The 13,243-nt window shown below is 52.1% G+C and overlaps 1 protein-coding gene across 2 annotated transcripts in view; it reads right to left on the bottom strand.

Moving 5' to 3' along the window:
- The window catches only part of LOC133111810 (oxysterol-binding protein-related protein 5-like), a 62,633-nt gene that overhangs the window by 21,907 nt on the left and 27,483 nt on the right, over positions 1 to 13,243 (bottom strand). For both annotated transcript variants that reach the window (XM_061222404.1, XM_061222402.1), the window contains exon 2: positions 1,572 to 1,728. In XM_061222404.1, the coding sequence (XP_061078388.1) occupies positions 1,572 to 1,707 (136 nt within the window). In that variant the 5' untranslated portion in view covers positions 1,708 to 1,728. The remainder of the gene's footprint in view (positions 1 to 1,571; positions 1,729 to 13,243) is intronic.

Below are 13,243 nucleotides of genomic sequence, written 5' to 3' on the forward strand. Positions count from 1 at the left end.
CCCTGTGCAGAGCTCTTCAGTACAGGAGAGGGGGAGTCTTCTCTCTCACTCTCTCTCACTCTCTCTCTATCACTCAATGTTTCTATCACTCAATGTTTCTCTCTCTCACTCTATCACTCAATGTTTCTCTCTCTCTCACTCTCTCTCTCTCTCACTCAATGTTTCTCTCTCTTTCTCTCTCTCACTCTCACTCTCTCTATCACTCTCTCGCTCCATGTTTCTCTTCCTCTCTATCACTTCATCTTTCTCTCTCTCTACCTCTCCATGGATATCCCTGTCTCTCTCCTTCTCTGCCTCCCTTCCCCTCCCACCACATTCTTTCTTTCAGTCTCTCTTTCCCTCCCTGTTTCTCTGCTTCTTCTACCCCTTCCACCCACTTCTCTCTCCCTCTCTCTCCCTCTCTCTCTCCCCCTCTCCCCCTCTCTCCCTCTCTCCCTCTCTCCCTCTCTCTCTCTCTCTCTCTCTCTCTCTCTCTCTCTCTCTCTCTCTCCCTCTCTCTGAGCAGATCTGAGGAACAGTACAGCTCTGGTCTGTAACAGGTAATGAATGTGTGAGCAGTTTAACCCGGTGCTCCTAAAACAAACTAACATGTACACGCTGGTTTGCTAAGACACTGTAGGGTCAGGCAATGCGCTTGTTCTTGTGCACTGAGGGGTGAATGCCCAGGTAACTATTAATGACACAGGGGATAATAGTGGCCACACTGTCAGCATTTCTCTGGCTAATAACTGACAGACATGGCAACCATCGATGGCATGGCTTCGCTGGACCAGAACAGGAAACCGCTGATATTGTGTGTTGCCTTGATGTTATCTGGCCTGATCGAGAACAGTAAAAAAAGAAAAGAAAAAGCAACTGCCCTTTAAGGCATTGGTGAATGCATGCGTTTAAGATGCATGTGTAGGTTTGGATCTCATTTCAATGGGAGAATGAGATATTCAGGACCTCAAAATGGGTGAAGCTAAGGTGTCCTGTCAATCATACTCATAAGAGCCAATCAAACGACTCCATTATGGGCTCTTTCCAATCGCTTATTGTACCTCCTATCTCCTTGTTCTTTGCCTGACCGGGAAATTGATTGAGGTCCACCATCTTTAAAGAGATTCTCAACCTGTTCAATGTTCCTTCTAAGAGCAGAAGCCAGAAGTTATGAGGCGTACAAACTTTTCTCGAGCAAGGAAACATCAGTGCATCCTTTGCGGAAGTATGTTTTTGGAATTGCATGACGTATGAACAATCGACCTGTGGATCCACCTCTCCCCATATGCCACACATCTGCCACGTCTGTAACGTGGCTTCAAACTGACATTTTGAACGAGCAAGGACATGCCGTTCGCCTAATTCACGCTTTTCTCCATTTCCCCGTCTTTCCCCTTTTCATGCCTCTTTTTCTTACCTCTCCTGATGGGTGGAGCTAGGAGTGGAAAAAGGTGCAAGGAAAGGAATAAAAAGGTGAATAATAAGCAATTGAAAAGAACCCCACTGGTTAGCTGGACGGGTGGGGGGTCTGCAGAAGCAGGCAGATGATTGGACAGCTGGTGTGTTCTGCAGGGGCGGGGTGTGCAGTTCACCTGGGGTGAGGGCGTAGAGGTCGTTGTCGCCCGCGTAGGACAGGTTCCGGGTGAGCGAGCGCGGGTCGATCTTGTGCGGAGTGGAGGCGGTGGGGCAGTGCGAAAACCTCCGCCGTAAAAGAGTCTCCTCCTTCATCCTGTCCTCTGTCCTTCCCTTCTGCAGAGAGAGAGAGAGAGAGAGAGAGAGAGAGAGAATATTAACATTCCTGTTACATACACTTATTATGCGAGTCAATTCCGTTACATTTTTCTCCATACTTTTTAAGAAAACTACATCTGTTTATGGCTTTGGAAGCACCGTTTTACCGCTAAAGCAGAAAATCTGCACCTGATTTTGAGACAGCAAGAGGGACAGACGGAGGGATAGATAGAGACAGAATGGGAGACTGAGTGAGAAACAAAAAGAGACTGAGAGAGAAGGAGTGATGACCCATCATCCCTGGGCTGCTCTGATAGGCCGCAGTGCCACCACGGGCTGCTCTGATAGGCCGAAGTGCCACCACGGGCTGCTCTGATAGGCCGCTGACAGTTTCTGCTGCACCCCCTGTGAGGAGTCTCCTGCGGTCTGAGATAACCACATGCGGATGTGTGGGCCTGTTACAAACGCTCTGTAAACTCTGCACAAAAGCCCCAGGGGCAAAGCGGACATTCTACTGCCCCTTCAACCACCCACCTATCTCTCCTGGCTTTCCCCCCTCCTTCCATCTCTCTCCATCTCTCTCTCCATCTCCCTCCTTTCTCACACCCTCTCAGCTTCTTCCACCTCTCTCTTGTTCCCTCCTTTACTTCTCCCTCTGTCCCTTCCTCCACACTTACCTCCCCTCCTTCTCTCTCTCCCTTTATCCCCTCTCTCTCACTCTCTGTGCTGGAGTCTTCAGATATGAAACAAGCACAGATATTTTTAGCACCGTCTCCCTTGCATACTGTATTTAAACAGCCAGAGACTTCTTGATGATCTGGATTTGGGCATTCTGTAGCCTAGTGGACAAGGTGCTTAACTGGGATCTGGAAGGTTGTTGGTTCAAGCCCCGGTGCAGCCACAATAAGATCAGTGCCGCTGTTGGGCCCTTGAGCAAGGCCCTTAACCCCACATTGCTCCAGGGGGGATTGGCCCCTCCAAGTATAAGTCGCTTGGGATAAAGTGTAATGTAATGGCCATGCGTGCAGCCTCAAACTTAGATCAACATGGATCAGCCCTGACTGCATTGTGCAGACGGTTGACAGCGCACTCCGACATCACTCACTGTCTGCGACAGCTTCTACAGCTGAGGACCAATCACCACCCTGCATCTGCTAGCCCCACCCCTGGCCTGCCTGTGTGCACCAAAACCCAAAATCTGATTGGATGGGGAGCCCAGTTTATGCCGATCATTCAGGTATGGCAGTGGGCAAGTTATTCAACCCTAACTGCAAAGACTCTCTTAAACAGAAACTGCATCTGACAAAACTGTCCGATTCCACCATGCAAAAGATTAGAAAGACAAGTTGTTGTTCTATTCAGTCGACAGATGCCCTAACCCAGAGGAAATTGCACAGCGTACATTCTTCCACGCACAGACCACTTCACTGGATGTTTACTGAAGGAGCGGAGGTGAAGTGCCTCGCTCAAGGTTACAATGGCAGTACCTCGGCGGGGGGGAATTCGACGCACAGCGACCGAGATACCAGGCACCGCTACAGTCCGCTGCCTCGGCGCGTAAACACGATACAATCAGCCAAGACACATAAATCCCACACACACACACACACACACACACACCGCTGAGGGCGGGCGCGGGGCGGCGGTGAAGGCCGGTTCTGTTCTCCGCTTGGGTCTGCGTGTTTTATGTGTGGCAACATTGGGCCCGAGGGAAGAACCCCCCCCCCCAACCCCCACCGTGAGACAGACCCCGCTGTCACCAAGGCGATCGTGTCACGGCAACGGAGGGCGCTGACAGCGCAGGTGTTCTGCTCTGGAACGAGGCCAAACGCAGAGGAGCTGGTTCATACCTGTCTCTCGCTAGAGTCCCCCCCCCACCCCCCTCGCCGAAAAAACCTGACCCTCAGAGCGAGCATTTCCACCCCGTGATCTTCTCCGGTGCCCCCACACACTCCGTCGCCCAAAATAACCGCTACTGCGACACAGACTGTTTTGATTTTGTGTCCTGGATACCACCCAAAGCTGGGCCTACCCCGGCCCTCTACGACCCCCCCACCTCCAAGATCAGCCGCGAGGGGGGGGGGGGGCCTTGCTCGCCGGTACCCAGCCCACCCGAGACTCTCACTTCTGCGGTTTCAGACCTCTGCAGATGCCGTTTGCTCTTAGCCCCGAGCTATGCACTCGTCCAGGCCTGGGATTAACGAGCCGTTTGCAGTTCACATGTTAGGCAATCGACCACTAGGCAGCTTGTCGCCAAGGTTAGCCTCGTGGCTAAGGTCCATGACAGGGCCCAGGAAGGTTGGTGGTTCAAGCCCCGGTGAAGCCACGATAAGATCCGCACAGCTGTTGGGCCCTTGAGCAAGGCCCTTAACCCCACATTGCAAGGGGAGGGGGGGGGTTGTCCCCTGCTTGGTCCAATCAACTGCTTGCTTTGGATTAAAAAGGTCAGCTAAATAACTAATTATTACTTTGGAATTTAAGCACTCAGAGTCTGAAAACCCCAGGCCCTGGAGACAGAAGGGCGAAAGAACCCAGTAACAGTGATGGAGTAGCGTGTGGATTTGGTGCGACAATTATGGATGACAAAACAGGCCACCCCTCGGGCAAAAACAGTCATGCTCCTGGGACAAAAACAGGCCTCCTCCAGGGTAAAAACAGGCCTCCTCCAGGGTAAAAACAGGCCTCCTCCCGGGTAATAACAGCCCCCCCTCCCTCCCCATCTCCGGACTGGTGACAGGGCCAGACCGGTCTAATGGAAAGTGAGCAGCTCCCTGCGTACAGACCTGGGACAGCGTGGGGGGGGGGGGAGATTACTGTGGAATGTGACTGCTGATGTCAGTGCTCATGGGAGGTGGGGGTGGGGTGGGGGGGGGGTGACGTTTAGAGGGTCTGGTAGAGGCAGGAAGGAGAGATGGGATCTGATTTTTCCATCCCAGTCATCATATCCCCCCTCCCCCCTTTACCTCTGATGTTACTGCCAGATATAACGTGCTATATTAAACAGTGTGTGTGCGTCTGTGTGCGTGTGTGCGTGTGCGTGTGCGTGCTGGAGAGTGGGAAACAGAAAAGCAAGTGGCTCAACTCAGCTTAATTGAGTTTCTTCTATTCAAACAAATACAAATACCAGCAATCTACACACACAGACACACATACAAATATGCACGCACACAAATACGCACGTACACACACACACACACACACACACACACGCACACACACACGCACACGCACACGCACACGCACACGCACACGCACACACGCACACACGCACACACGCACACGCGCACACGCGCACACGCGCACACTTCCATGTTCACAGATCCACTGCATCCAGTTTTAGGCAGCCCCCCCCCCCCACATGCCATGAGCCAGTCTAAGCCTGTGACATACAGGGTTTTAAACACTTAAATCTCTCCTCTTACACACACTCCGCTGCACGTGTGGTCCCAGCGTGTGAGATTACAGCCCTCAATCTTTCACCATCAGAGCAAATCATACACAGTCCTTCTCTGTCCCCCAGACTGCCTTTTAGTGCTAATACTGCCCCAGATTACTGATGCAGATCGGCCCTGCCTGATGGAGGTGCTTTCACCTCCGAGTGTGTGTGCGTGTGTGTGTGTGTGTGTGTGTATGTGTGTGTGCGTGTGTGTGTGTGTGTGTGTGTGCGTGTGTGTGTGTGTGTGTGTGTGTGTGTGTGTGTATGTGTGTGTGCGTGTGTGTGTGTGTGTGTGCGTGCGTGCGTGCGTGCGTGCGTGTGTGTATGTGTGTGTGCGTGCGTGTGTGTGTGAGTGCGTGTGCGTATATGAGAGTCTATGCATGTTACCCTGTGTATGTGTGTAGTTAGTGTATGTATGCATATGTATGCATGTCATCATGTGCGTACGTGTAAGTATGTAGATGCACGTGTATGCATGTAAGCGTGTGTATGCGTGCACAGTAAGCTTGTGCAAGTGAGTGTATGTATGTGTGCATGCATGTAAGCATGTGTGTGCATATATAGTAAGTGTGTAAGCATGTGTCAGCTTGTCTTTGCGTGTAAGCGTGTGTGTGTATTTGGGTAAGTGTGTGTTAGCATGTGTATACGTGTAAGCATCTGTAAGTGTGTGTTAGCGTGTGTATGTGTGTATATTTGGGTGTGTGTTTGCGTGCATATGTGTGTAAGCGTGTGTAAGTGTGTGTTAGCGTGTGTATGTGCGTAAGCGTGTGTTAGCGTGTGTATGTGCGTAAGCGTGTGTATGTGTGTTAGCGTGTGTATTAGCGTGTATAAGTGTGTGTTAGCGTGTGTATGTGTGTAAGCGTGTGTAAGTGTGTGTTAGCGTGTGTATGTGTGTAAGCGTGTGTAAGTGTGTTAGCGTGTGTATGTGCATAAGCGTGTGTCAGTGTGTGTTAGCATGAGTGTTAGCGTGTGTATTAGCGTGTATGCATGTGCGTAAGCGCGTGTAAGTGTGTGTTAGCGTGTGCATGTGCGTAAGCGCGTGTAAGTGTGTGTTAGCGTGTGCATGTGCGTAAGCGCGTGTTAGCGTGTTTCCGCACACACGTGTGCTGCACCGCGCTGCTGAATCACTCGCTCTCTGAAGCTGCACTGCTTCACACGCACCGCTGCGGCTCTGCCCAGCCGCGCGCCCGTTGCCAGGGGAACCAGGCAGGGCGCTCGGATACGCGGCTTCGGTCCGGACGTGCTGGAAACGTTAGGAAGGCCGTGGATCGCCGCTCCCGTCTGATTCCCTTGAATCAAAATCCAATTCCATCACTGAGAGTTTACTCTCTCTGTCGTGTGAGAGCGAAAAGCATTTCATTAAAAAAAAAGGCTGTTCCGTCAATCAATACGATAAACGGTGTTAATGCGTTCTGAAGACCACTGCCAGCGTCTGATGACTGCTCAGCATGAATCAAGCGCTTCAGTTCTTTTAGGGAGGGCAGTGTGCGTGTGTGTGGGTGTGTGTGTGCGTGCGTGTGTGTGTGCGTGCGTGTGTGGGTGTGTGCGTGGGTGTGTGTGTGTGGGGGTTCCGCAACATGGAAACATTGGTCCGATGTTGTGCAAACGCTGAGCAAACATTGTGACGGTACCCCATTGTGGGGCTGTACCCCCTTAAGCAGGGGTGTCCAATCTTACCCGAAAACGGCCAGTGTGGGACAGCACTAAGACACATGATTCAACTAATGAACTAACCATGGTCTTCAATCAAAACCTTGATCAGTAGAATCAGGGAATCGTAATGCCGGGTGAAAGCTAAAAACCTGCACCCACACTGGCAAAACCTGCACCCACACTGGCAACACAGAAATTCCAAAAGCAGGGCGTATGAATAATGGATTTCCCCCCTCATGCGGTGGCAGATTTTGGATGCTCCTAAAAGCAGAATCTCTCTTGGGAAAGCAGCTAGAAATAGCCTCTGCAGCAGTGGAGGCTCTGAGTAGCTGGGCGAAGCCTCCTACATTATGACGAGGCTGACTGTGCGGTTTTCAACGGGCCCCCCATACTTACACAACACGCTACACAGTACACACACACCGCCACCGCCAGCACCACCCACAAAGACAGCCTGCTGCCCTGGGGCTGGACGGTTACACTGTGACTGGCAGCTGGGTGAGCCAATCAGACGCTGCCCCCCAACCTCTGGAGCTCAGGACAATTACAGGATTACGGTCTGTCCTCACCCCACATCTGGACACTTCCAATGCCCCCCCCCCCACCCCCCACCCCAGAGATTAGGGGGGCCGAGGCCTTGGGATGTGGGCCAGAGAGCGGATTAGACCAAGGACGGAGAAACGGCTGAAATAGGCTTCTGACCTCGTCTACAGCCCCATGCACAGGCCCAAACGTGAAGCACGGTGGCTTTCATATCTTCTCTATTATACTTTTTTTTCCCTTTTTCCTTCCACCGTGACTGTAATTGCCGATTTGTACATGAATGCAAAACAGCAAGCAAAAAAAAAAAAAAAACCCCGGCTCTGCTTCAGAAAGGAGGCCATTGTTCACAAAAAAAACCCCACCGAGCTGAGTTCTACTTTCTGACGTACATTTAAGATGTGCAAGAGAGTCATCTCAGGTGCTTCTGCTGCATCCTGGCCAGCTTCAGTGGCAAACGCTCACGTGATGTCGATTTCATTAGGAGGTGACCTTTTTCCTGCAAGTCATTAATTTACCGTACCCTGGAGAAGCAATGAGAAGGTGTGTCTGTCTGTACCCTGGGGTTTGGAGGGAGGGGGGGGGGGTGTCTGCATTGACAGACTCTTAACAAACAGATTACACACTGTTCCCACAGTCAGTACACAGCCGTTTAATCAACCCCCCTGGGCCACACCTATCACACGTAACAGCTTTCCACCAAAACACGGTAGCAACAACAACACCACAGCCAGGACTCCGCACACGAGCCGGGACTCCACAGACTGCGACTCTCTCCGCTAAGACTGCGACTCTCTCCTCTAAGACTGCGACTCTCTCCGCTAAGACTGCGACTCTCTCCGCTAAGACTGCGACTCTCTCCGCTAAGACTGCGACTCTCTCCGCTAAGAGAGTCTATTCTGCAGTATCTGTATCTGTAGTGTTAGCATACCTGCCACTAGCTTCAGGCTCATCAGTAAGAGCTGAGCTTATTTTAAGAATGCCTCGGCTCTCGGTCTGCACAAATGTCGAGTACATTTTGTTCATTTGTCATTTTAATCAGACACAGCGTGTGGGAAAACTTTTGGCGCAAACATCTTTAAAGTGATGTCGTTTAAAAACCCTGTCCTGGGCAGTCACTGGACACAAAGCAGCAGCCAACATCGCAATCCTGTGCAATCCATCCCGCGCTTTTCCCTCGCCAAACAAATGAGCAACAAAAGCCAGCAAAGTGAAGAATGAGGTATGTGTCAGCGCTGGTGCTGTTAGTATTGAGTTTTTCCACTTAGACGGGCAGAGAGAGGGAGGGTGACTGACAGAGATGGGGTAACAGCAGGAAAAAGTGTCATGGCAGGGAATTGAACCCCTCTCGCCAGAAAAAAAGAAAAAAAAGAAGACATTTTTAAATCGAAGTATCTTATCTGACAGGGACAGTGCACATTGTGACTATATCAGCAAATGTTCCAGAGTTAGCGAGGGAGGCTAACTTCCATCTGTAGTCTCTGCGGCTGGGCTATATGCCTTTAGACTGAGGGAAGAGACCCCAGGCAAACGCGGGGAAAACATGAAAACTTCACGGGAATGGGGCGGGGCTCGTGGGGCAGAGGGATTACCCCCCCTCCCCCCTCTGTGATTGACAGATGACCTACATGCAGTGCTGGCGGACGGCAGGCCCCGCGATCAGCCGGTCACATGACCCCGGTCACGGCTGACACGCGTGTTGCGTGTTGCCCGCACACTCTTGTGTTGTTCTCCCTGAAAGCACCGCGCCTCTTTTCATTGAATTCCCTTTTTATTTTCTCCTGTGATGTCCACTGAAGTGCATCAGCTGTCCTTCAAGCGACAGTCCGCTCACGTGACCAGAACCCATTCTGCGGCATGTTCTGCACGCACAGCTGGTGCTCTTTGTAAGCATTCAAATCTCGTCTCAGAAACTTCACGTGCCGATTTTGCTCCCTGCACGTACAGCAAATCGCCATTATTGCACCTCAAGCCCATCTCTTCTGAATCCGCGGCTTTTCAGTGCGTCTGAACCTACAGTTTTGCAATGTTTTGCAGTTTTGCAATGTATTTATTTCTATAGGTAGGTTAACTGGAGAGCCCAAACTGCCCGTAGGTACGCGTGTGTGTGGTGTGTGTGCCCTGCGATGCCATGGATTGGCAGGGTGTATCCCTGCCTCTCGGCCCAGTGCATGCTGGGATAGGCTCCAGCACGCCCTGCGTAGGCAGACCAGGAGTAACCGGGTTAGATAGCGGACAGGCGGGTGATTTCTATAGTTACTCTGTGTATTTTTGGGGTTCGTCCCACCGGCCCTGGCCGGTTTGGCACGTGCACTTGGCCGCGGTCACGCTTCCGGAACGTCCCAAACGTGGACGGAATGTTCACCCGAGGCCGGGGGGAGAGCGCAGGGGTGACGGCAGTTTGGTATTTTTAGGGAGCTCCCGCGTGGGAAAGCGCAAAAAGCCTGGAGGTGGGGGTGTACAATTACACCCCCATCTGCCCCCCCCCCCCCAGCATGAGCCCTGTGCCCCCGACCCTGCGACGAAAATGCCGCCCCCCCACCTGGGACCGGAGCGGTGCCTTCGAAGAGTGCACAGGCAAAATTTACACTGCCCCCCCCCCTCCTGATTCCGTGGAGCCCCTTTGTTGCACTCTCCCACTCAACGGGCAAAACTCGCTAAAAGCCGCTCTTAGCACGTTAGCTGTAGCGGGGCCATTCAGGCTTGATTGGGGCCATTCAGGGATGCAAACACACACTTCCTGCCGATCCCACAGAAGACATCTCTGTATCCAGCCAGCAAACAGAGACGCAGAACACACACCATCCAAGTAGACCGGGGTCAAATGCATAACGGTTTTGGATTCAAATACTTTGCCAAGCTCAATTGATTTTGCCTGGTGTAATTGAACCAACCAAGGGGACCAGAAGGCAGGGTTTGCAGTGAGAGTATTTCATAGGTTCCAATACATTTCATTATGCTAGTTATTTAGCTGACACTGTTATCCAAAGTGACTCACAGTTGATTAGACTAAGCGGGGAACTGGAGCAGAGTGGGGTTACGGGCCTTTCTAAAGGGCCCAAAAGCTACACCGATATCATCTTACCAAAGCTACAGCGGGAGTTGAACCAACAACCTACACGCTGGCCCATCAATCCACCAGGCGAGCTCACTGAAGCGTAGAAAAGCATTTTAATCCAAAAACAATTGCGTATCCGAACCAGGTCTGCTTCCCGGAGCCGTGCACAGGGAACAGCAATCACTCAGCCGACGGACCCAGTTCTCAGTTATTAGCATAAATGTCATCGTTTATCACGCACCGTGTCGGATTTAACGGCTTCACGGGCGGGGCCCAGAGAGACTCTGTAGTATGTGTCACTACGTGCAGATCCACACACAGGGAGGCCCCGGCCCTTCCCCTCACAAAATGTCTCCCGTCGGCAAGCTCCGCTTAAGCCGCCCGGCCGGACTAAATTAAAGACTAAAGCCCTGTCTGTGTGTGGCCCGGTTCTGAAGGGTCTCCCTCGAGCCGGGGGGTCCGACCATGTCCGAAAACAGCCGGTGTGGGGGCAGGTTTTTCTTTTAGGTCAGCATTACATCGCCCGAGTGCACTAATTAACTAATCACGGCCTTCAAACAAGACCTTGATAAGTAGAATCAGGTGTATGCAGTGCTGGGCCAAAACCCTGCACCCACACCGGGCCTTCTCAGACATGATAGGGGTGTCCAGTCTTATCACTGGCTCTTTGTTGGGCTGAAGCAGTGGAACCCGGGAGCTTTCACACTCTTCACATCTCCCCGAGACGGGCAGAGACAGGCAGCGCACTGTGGAAACGAGCAGGGCGGTCGGATGAGAGCGTGTGTAATGAACGCACCGTGGAGGGTCGAGTGGAGTTTATGGCAGTCCGTAAATGAGTGGCTAAGGTGCCTGACTGGGACCCGGAAGGTCGGTGGTTCAAGCCCCAGGGTAGCAAGGCCCTTAACCCCACATTGGCCCCTGCTCAGTCAAATCAACTAAGTTACTTTGGATAAAGCTAAATAATATTTTTCCCAGCAGCGCATTTCAGTGAAGGACATTAGAACGGGCGGGGGCGGGTGGGAGATGTTTATAACAGCATGAAGACTGTCTGTTCGTTCAATGGCACCTGTGTCACTGCTTTAACCTCCAGACAGACTCTCCCTGTCTCGTTCTCTCTCTCTGTAATGTAATTTGGAGGTTTTAGCAGACCTGGGCGGTTTTAGCGGAGATGTGGAGGTTTTCTCTGTGACTCATGGAGCACCAGGCACAGGGCGGAGGTTTGGTTCCCTGATGGCCATGTGGCCCACCCAACAACCGGGAATTACACAGGCCAGGGCCCGGCCTACTGCACAGGCACGCCTTCACTGAGCTCTCCCTCCCAGGAACCCCACCCACAGGCCCCGCTACGGCACTCTCTCATTCTCTCACTCTCTCACTCTCTCTCACTCTCACTCCCTTCCTAGCCCTCTTGCTCCCTCTCTCTCACTCTCTCACTCACTCACTCTCTCTCTCACTCTCTCTCACTCACTCTCACTCACTCTCACTCACTCTCACTCACTCTCTCTCTCACTCTCTCTCTCACTCTCTCTCTCTCTCACTCTCTCCCTAGCCCTCTTGCTCCCTCTCTCTCAGTCTCTCCCTCCCTTTCTCTCTTTCTCCACCTGGCTCTGTTCCCAGAGCTCTATCTTGGAGACGGAGACCTCCGGCTATTTGCAGACTCGCGGTCACTCCGACTCCAGACCTTGTGCGGCTCGTTGGCGGGTTTGGTGGGTTTCAGCCGCCACACGACTCTGAAAACGCTTTCCTGCAAATGCCCAGGAATCTACTGACATTATATGCTATTATATATTATATGCTATATGTTTGCAACTAAAAGACACAATCACACTAATCAAGGGTGCCGACTCATTATTTTGAACATTGATGGTGCTTTTAAAAAATGGCAGTAGCCTGCTGTCTGGAGGATTAAAAGGTTTCAAACACAGGAAGGTCTCTGGAGTGATCTACTGCAGCCACGTTGCATGCTGGGAATTCCTGGAGGCAGTTCTTGCTCATGCTCATAAACCATGATTGTCACGGGGATAAGTATGCAGTTTGTTACTGAGATAAACGGTAAATGGTAAATGCCTGCATTTATAGAGCGCCTACATCCAAAGCGCTGTACAATTAATGCCTCCTGAATTCAACAGGATTGACAGACGGGAACAGATTCCAACCCCGCCAAATGCCCAGAAGCCTTTTGGACTATCTACCACAAGGGATTTTAGTAAAACAGCGATGGACGGACTCTGAATATGGGCATACAAGTATCCCACATAGACATTCAGCTTCACGGTGAGTGCATTACGGCCTTAGTGTGTGTGTGTGACACAGGTTTGGGGATAATGTTTTAATTCTGGCTCTGCAGAATCCTGCCAAGTGTCCACCATCTTGTGGCAATGGAAGCGGCCACTCCTAATGACAGGGAGGGTCTGAGGCACTCCGAAGCAGCCTGTGCCGCTGGAGCCAGAGGCACATTGAATAAAACACTGTTACATCTGCCAGGGAAGAACCCGCCATTTTTAACTCTGCCGGCGGGGGGACGTCGCGCTCGTAGAGCGGCGCTCCGGGGTCCAGAGCTCACGCGGTCGCTCCACGGAAAGAGGCGCTCGGATGACTGGCTCGTCTTTAAAGCGGGCCCTTAAAATAGCGCTGGCCAAGCGGGCCGCGGTAACAGGCCTGTCAGAGGGAGCCTAAAAAAAGGCCCGCTTCCCGTGACCTCCGCCACGTTCTCCGGCGCGCCGTTGGCCCGGAGAGTTCCCCCGGCAAGGCCGAACAGGGCTCTGTCCTTACGGAAAGTTCTCTGGCGAGGCCGAACGGCTCTCCGGTCTTCCGGATTGTTCTCCGGCGAACGCAGAGAGCGAGGA

Source organism: Conger conger, chromosome 15 (genome assembly GCF_963514075.1).
Source record: "Conger conger chromosome 15, fConCon1.1, whole genome shotgun sequence".
Taxonomy (NCBI): Eukaryota; Metazoa; Chordata; class Actinopteri; order Anguilliformes; family Congridae; genus Conger; species Conger conger.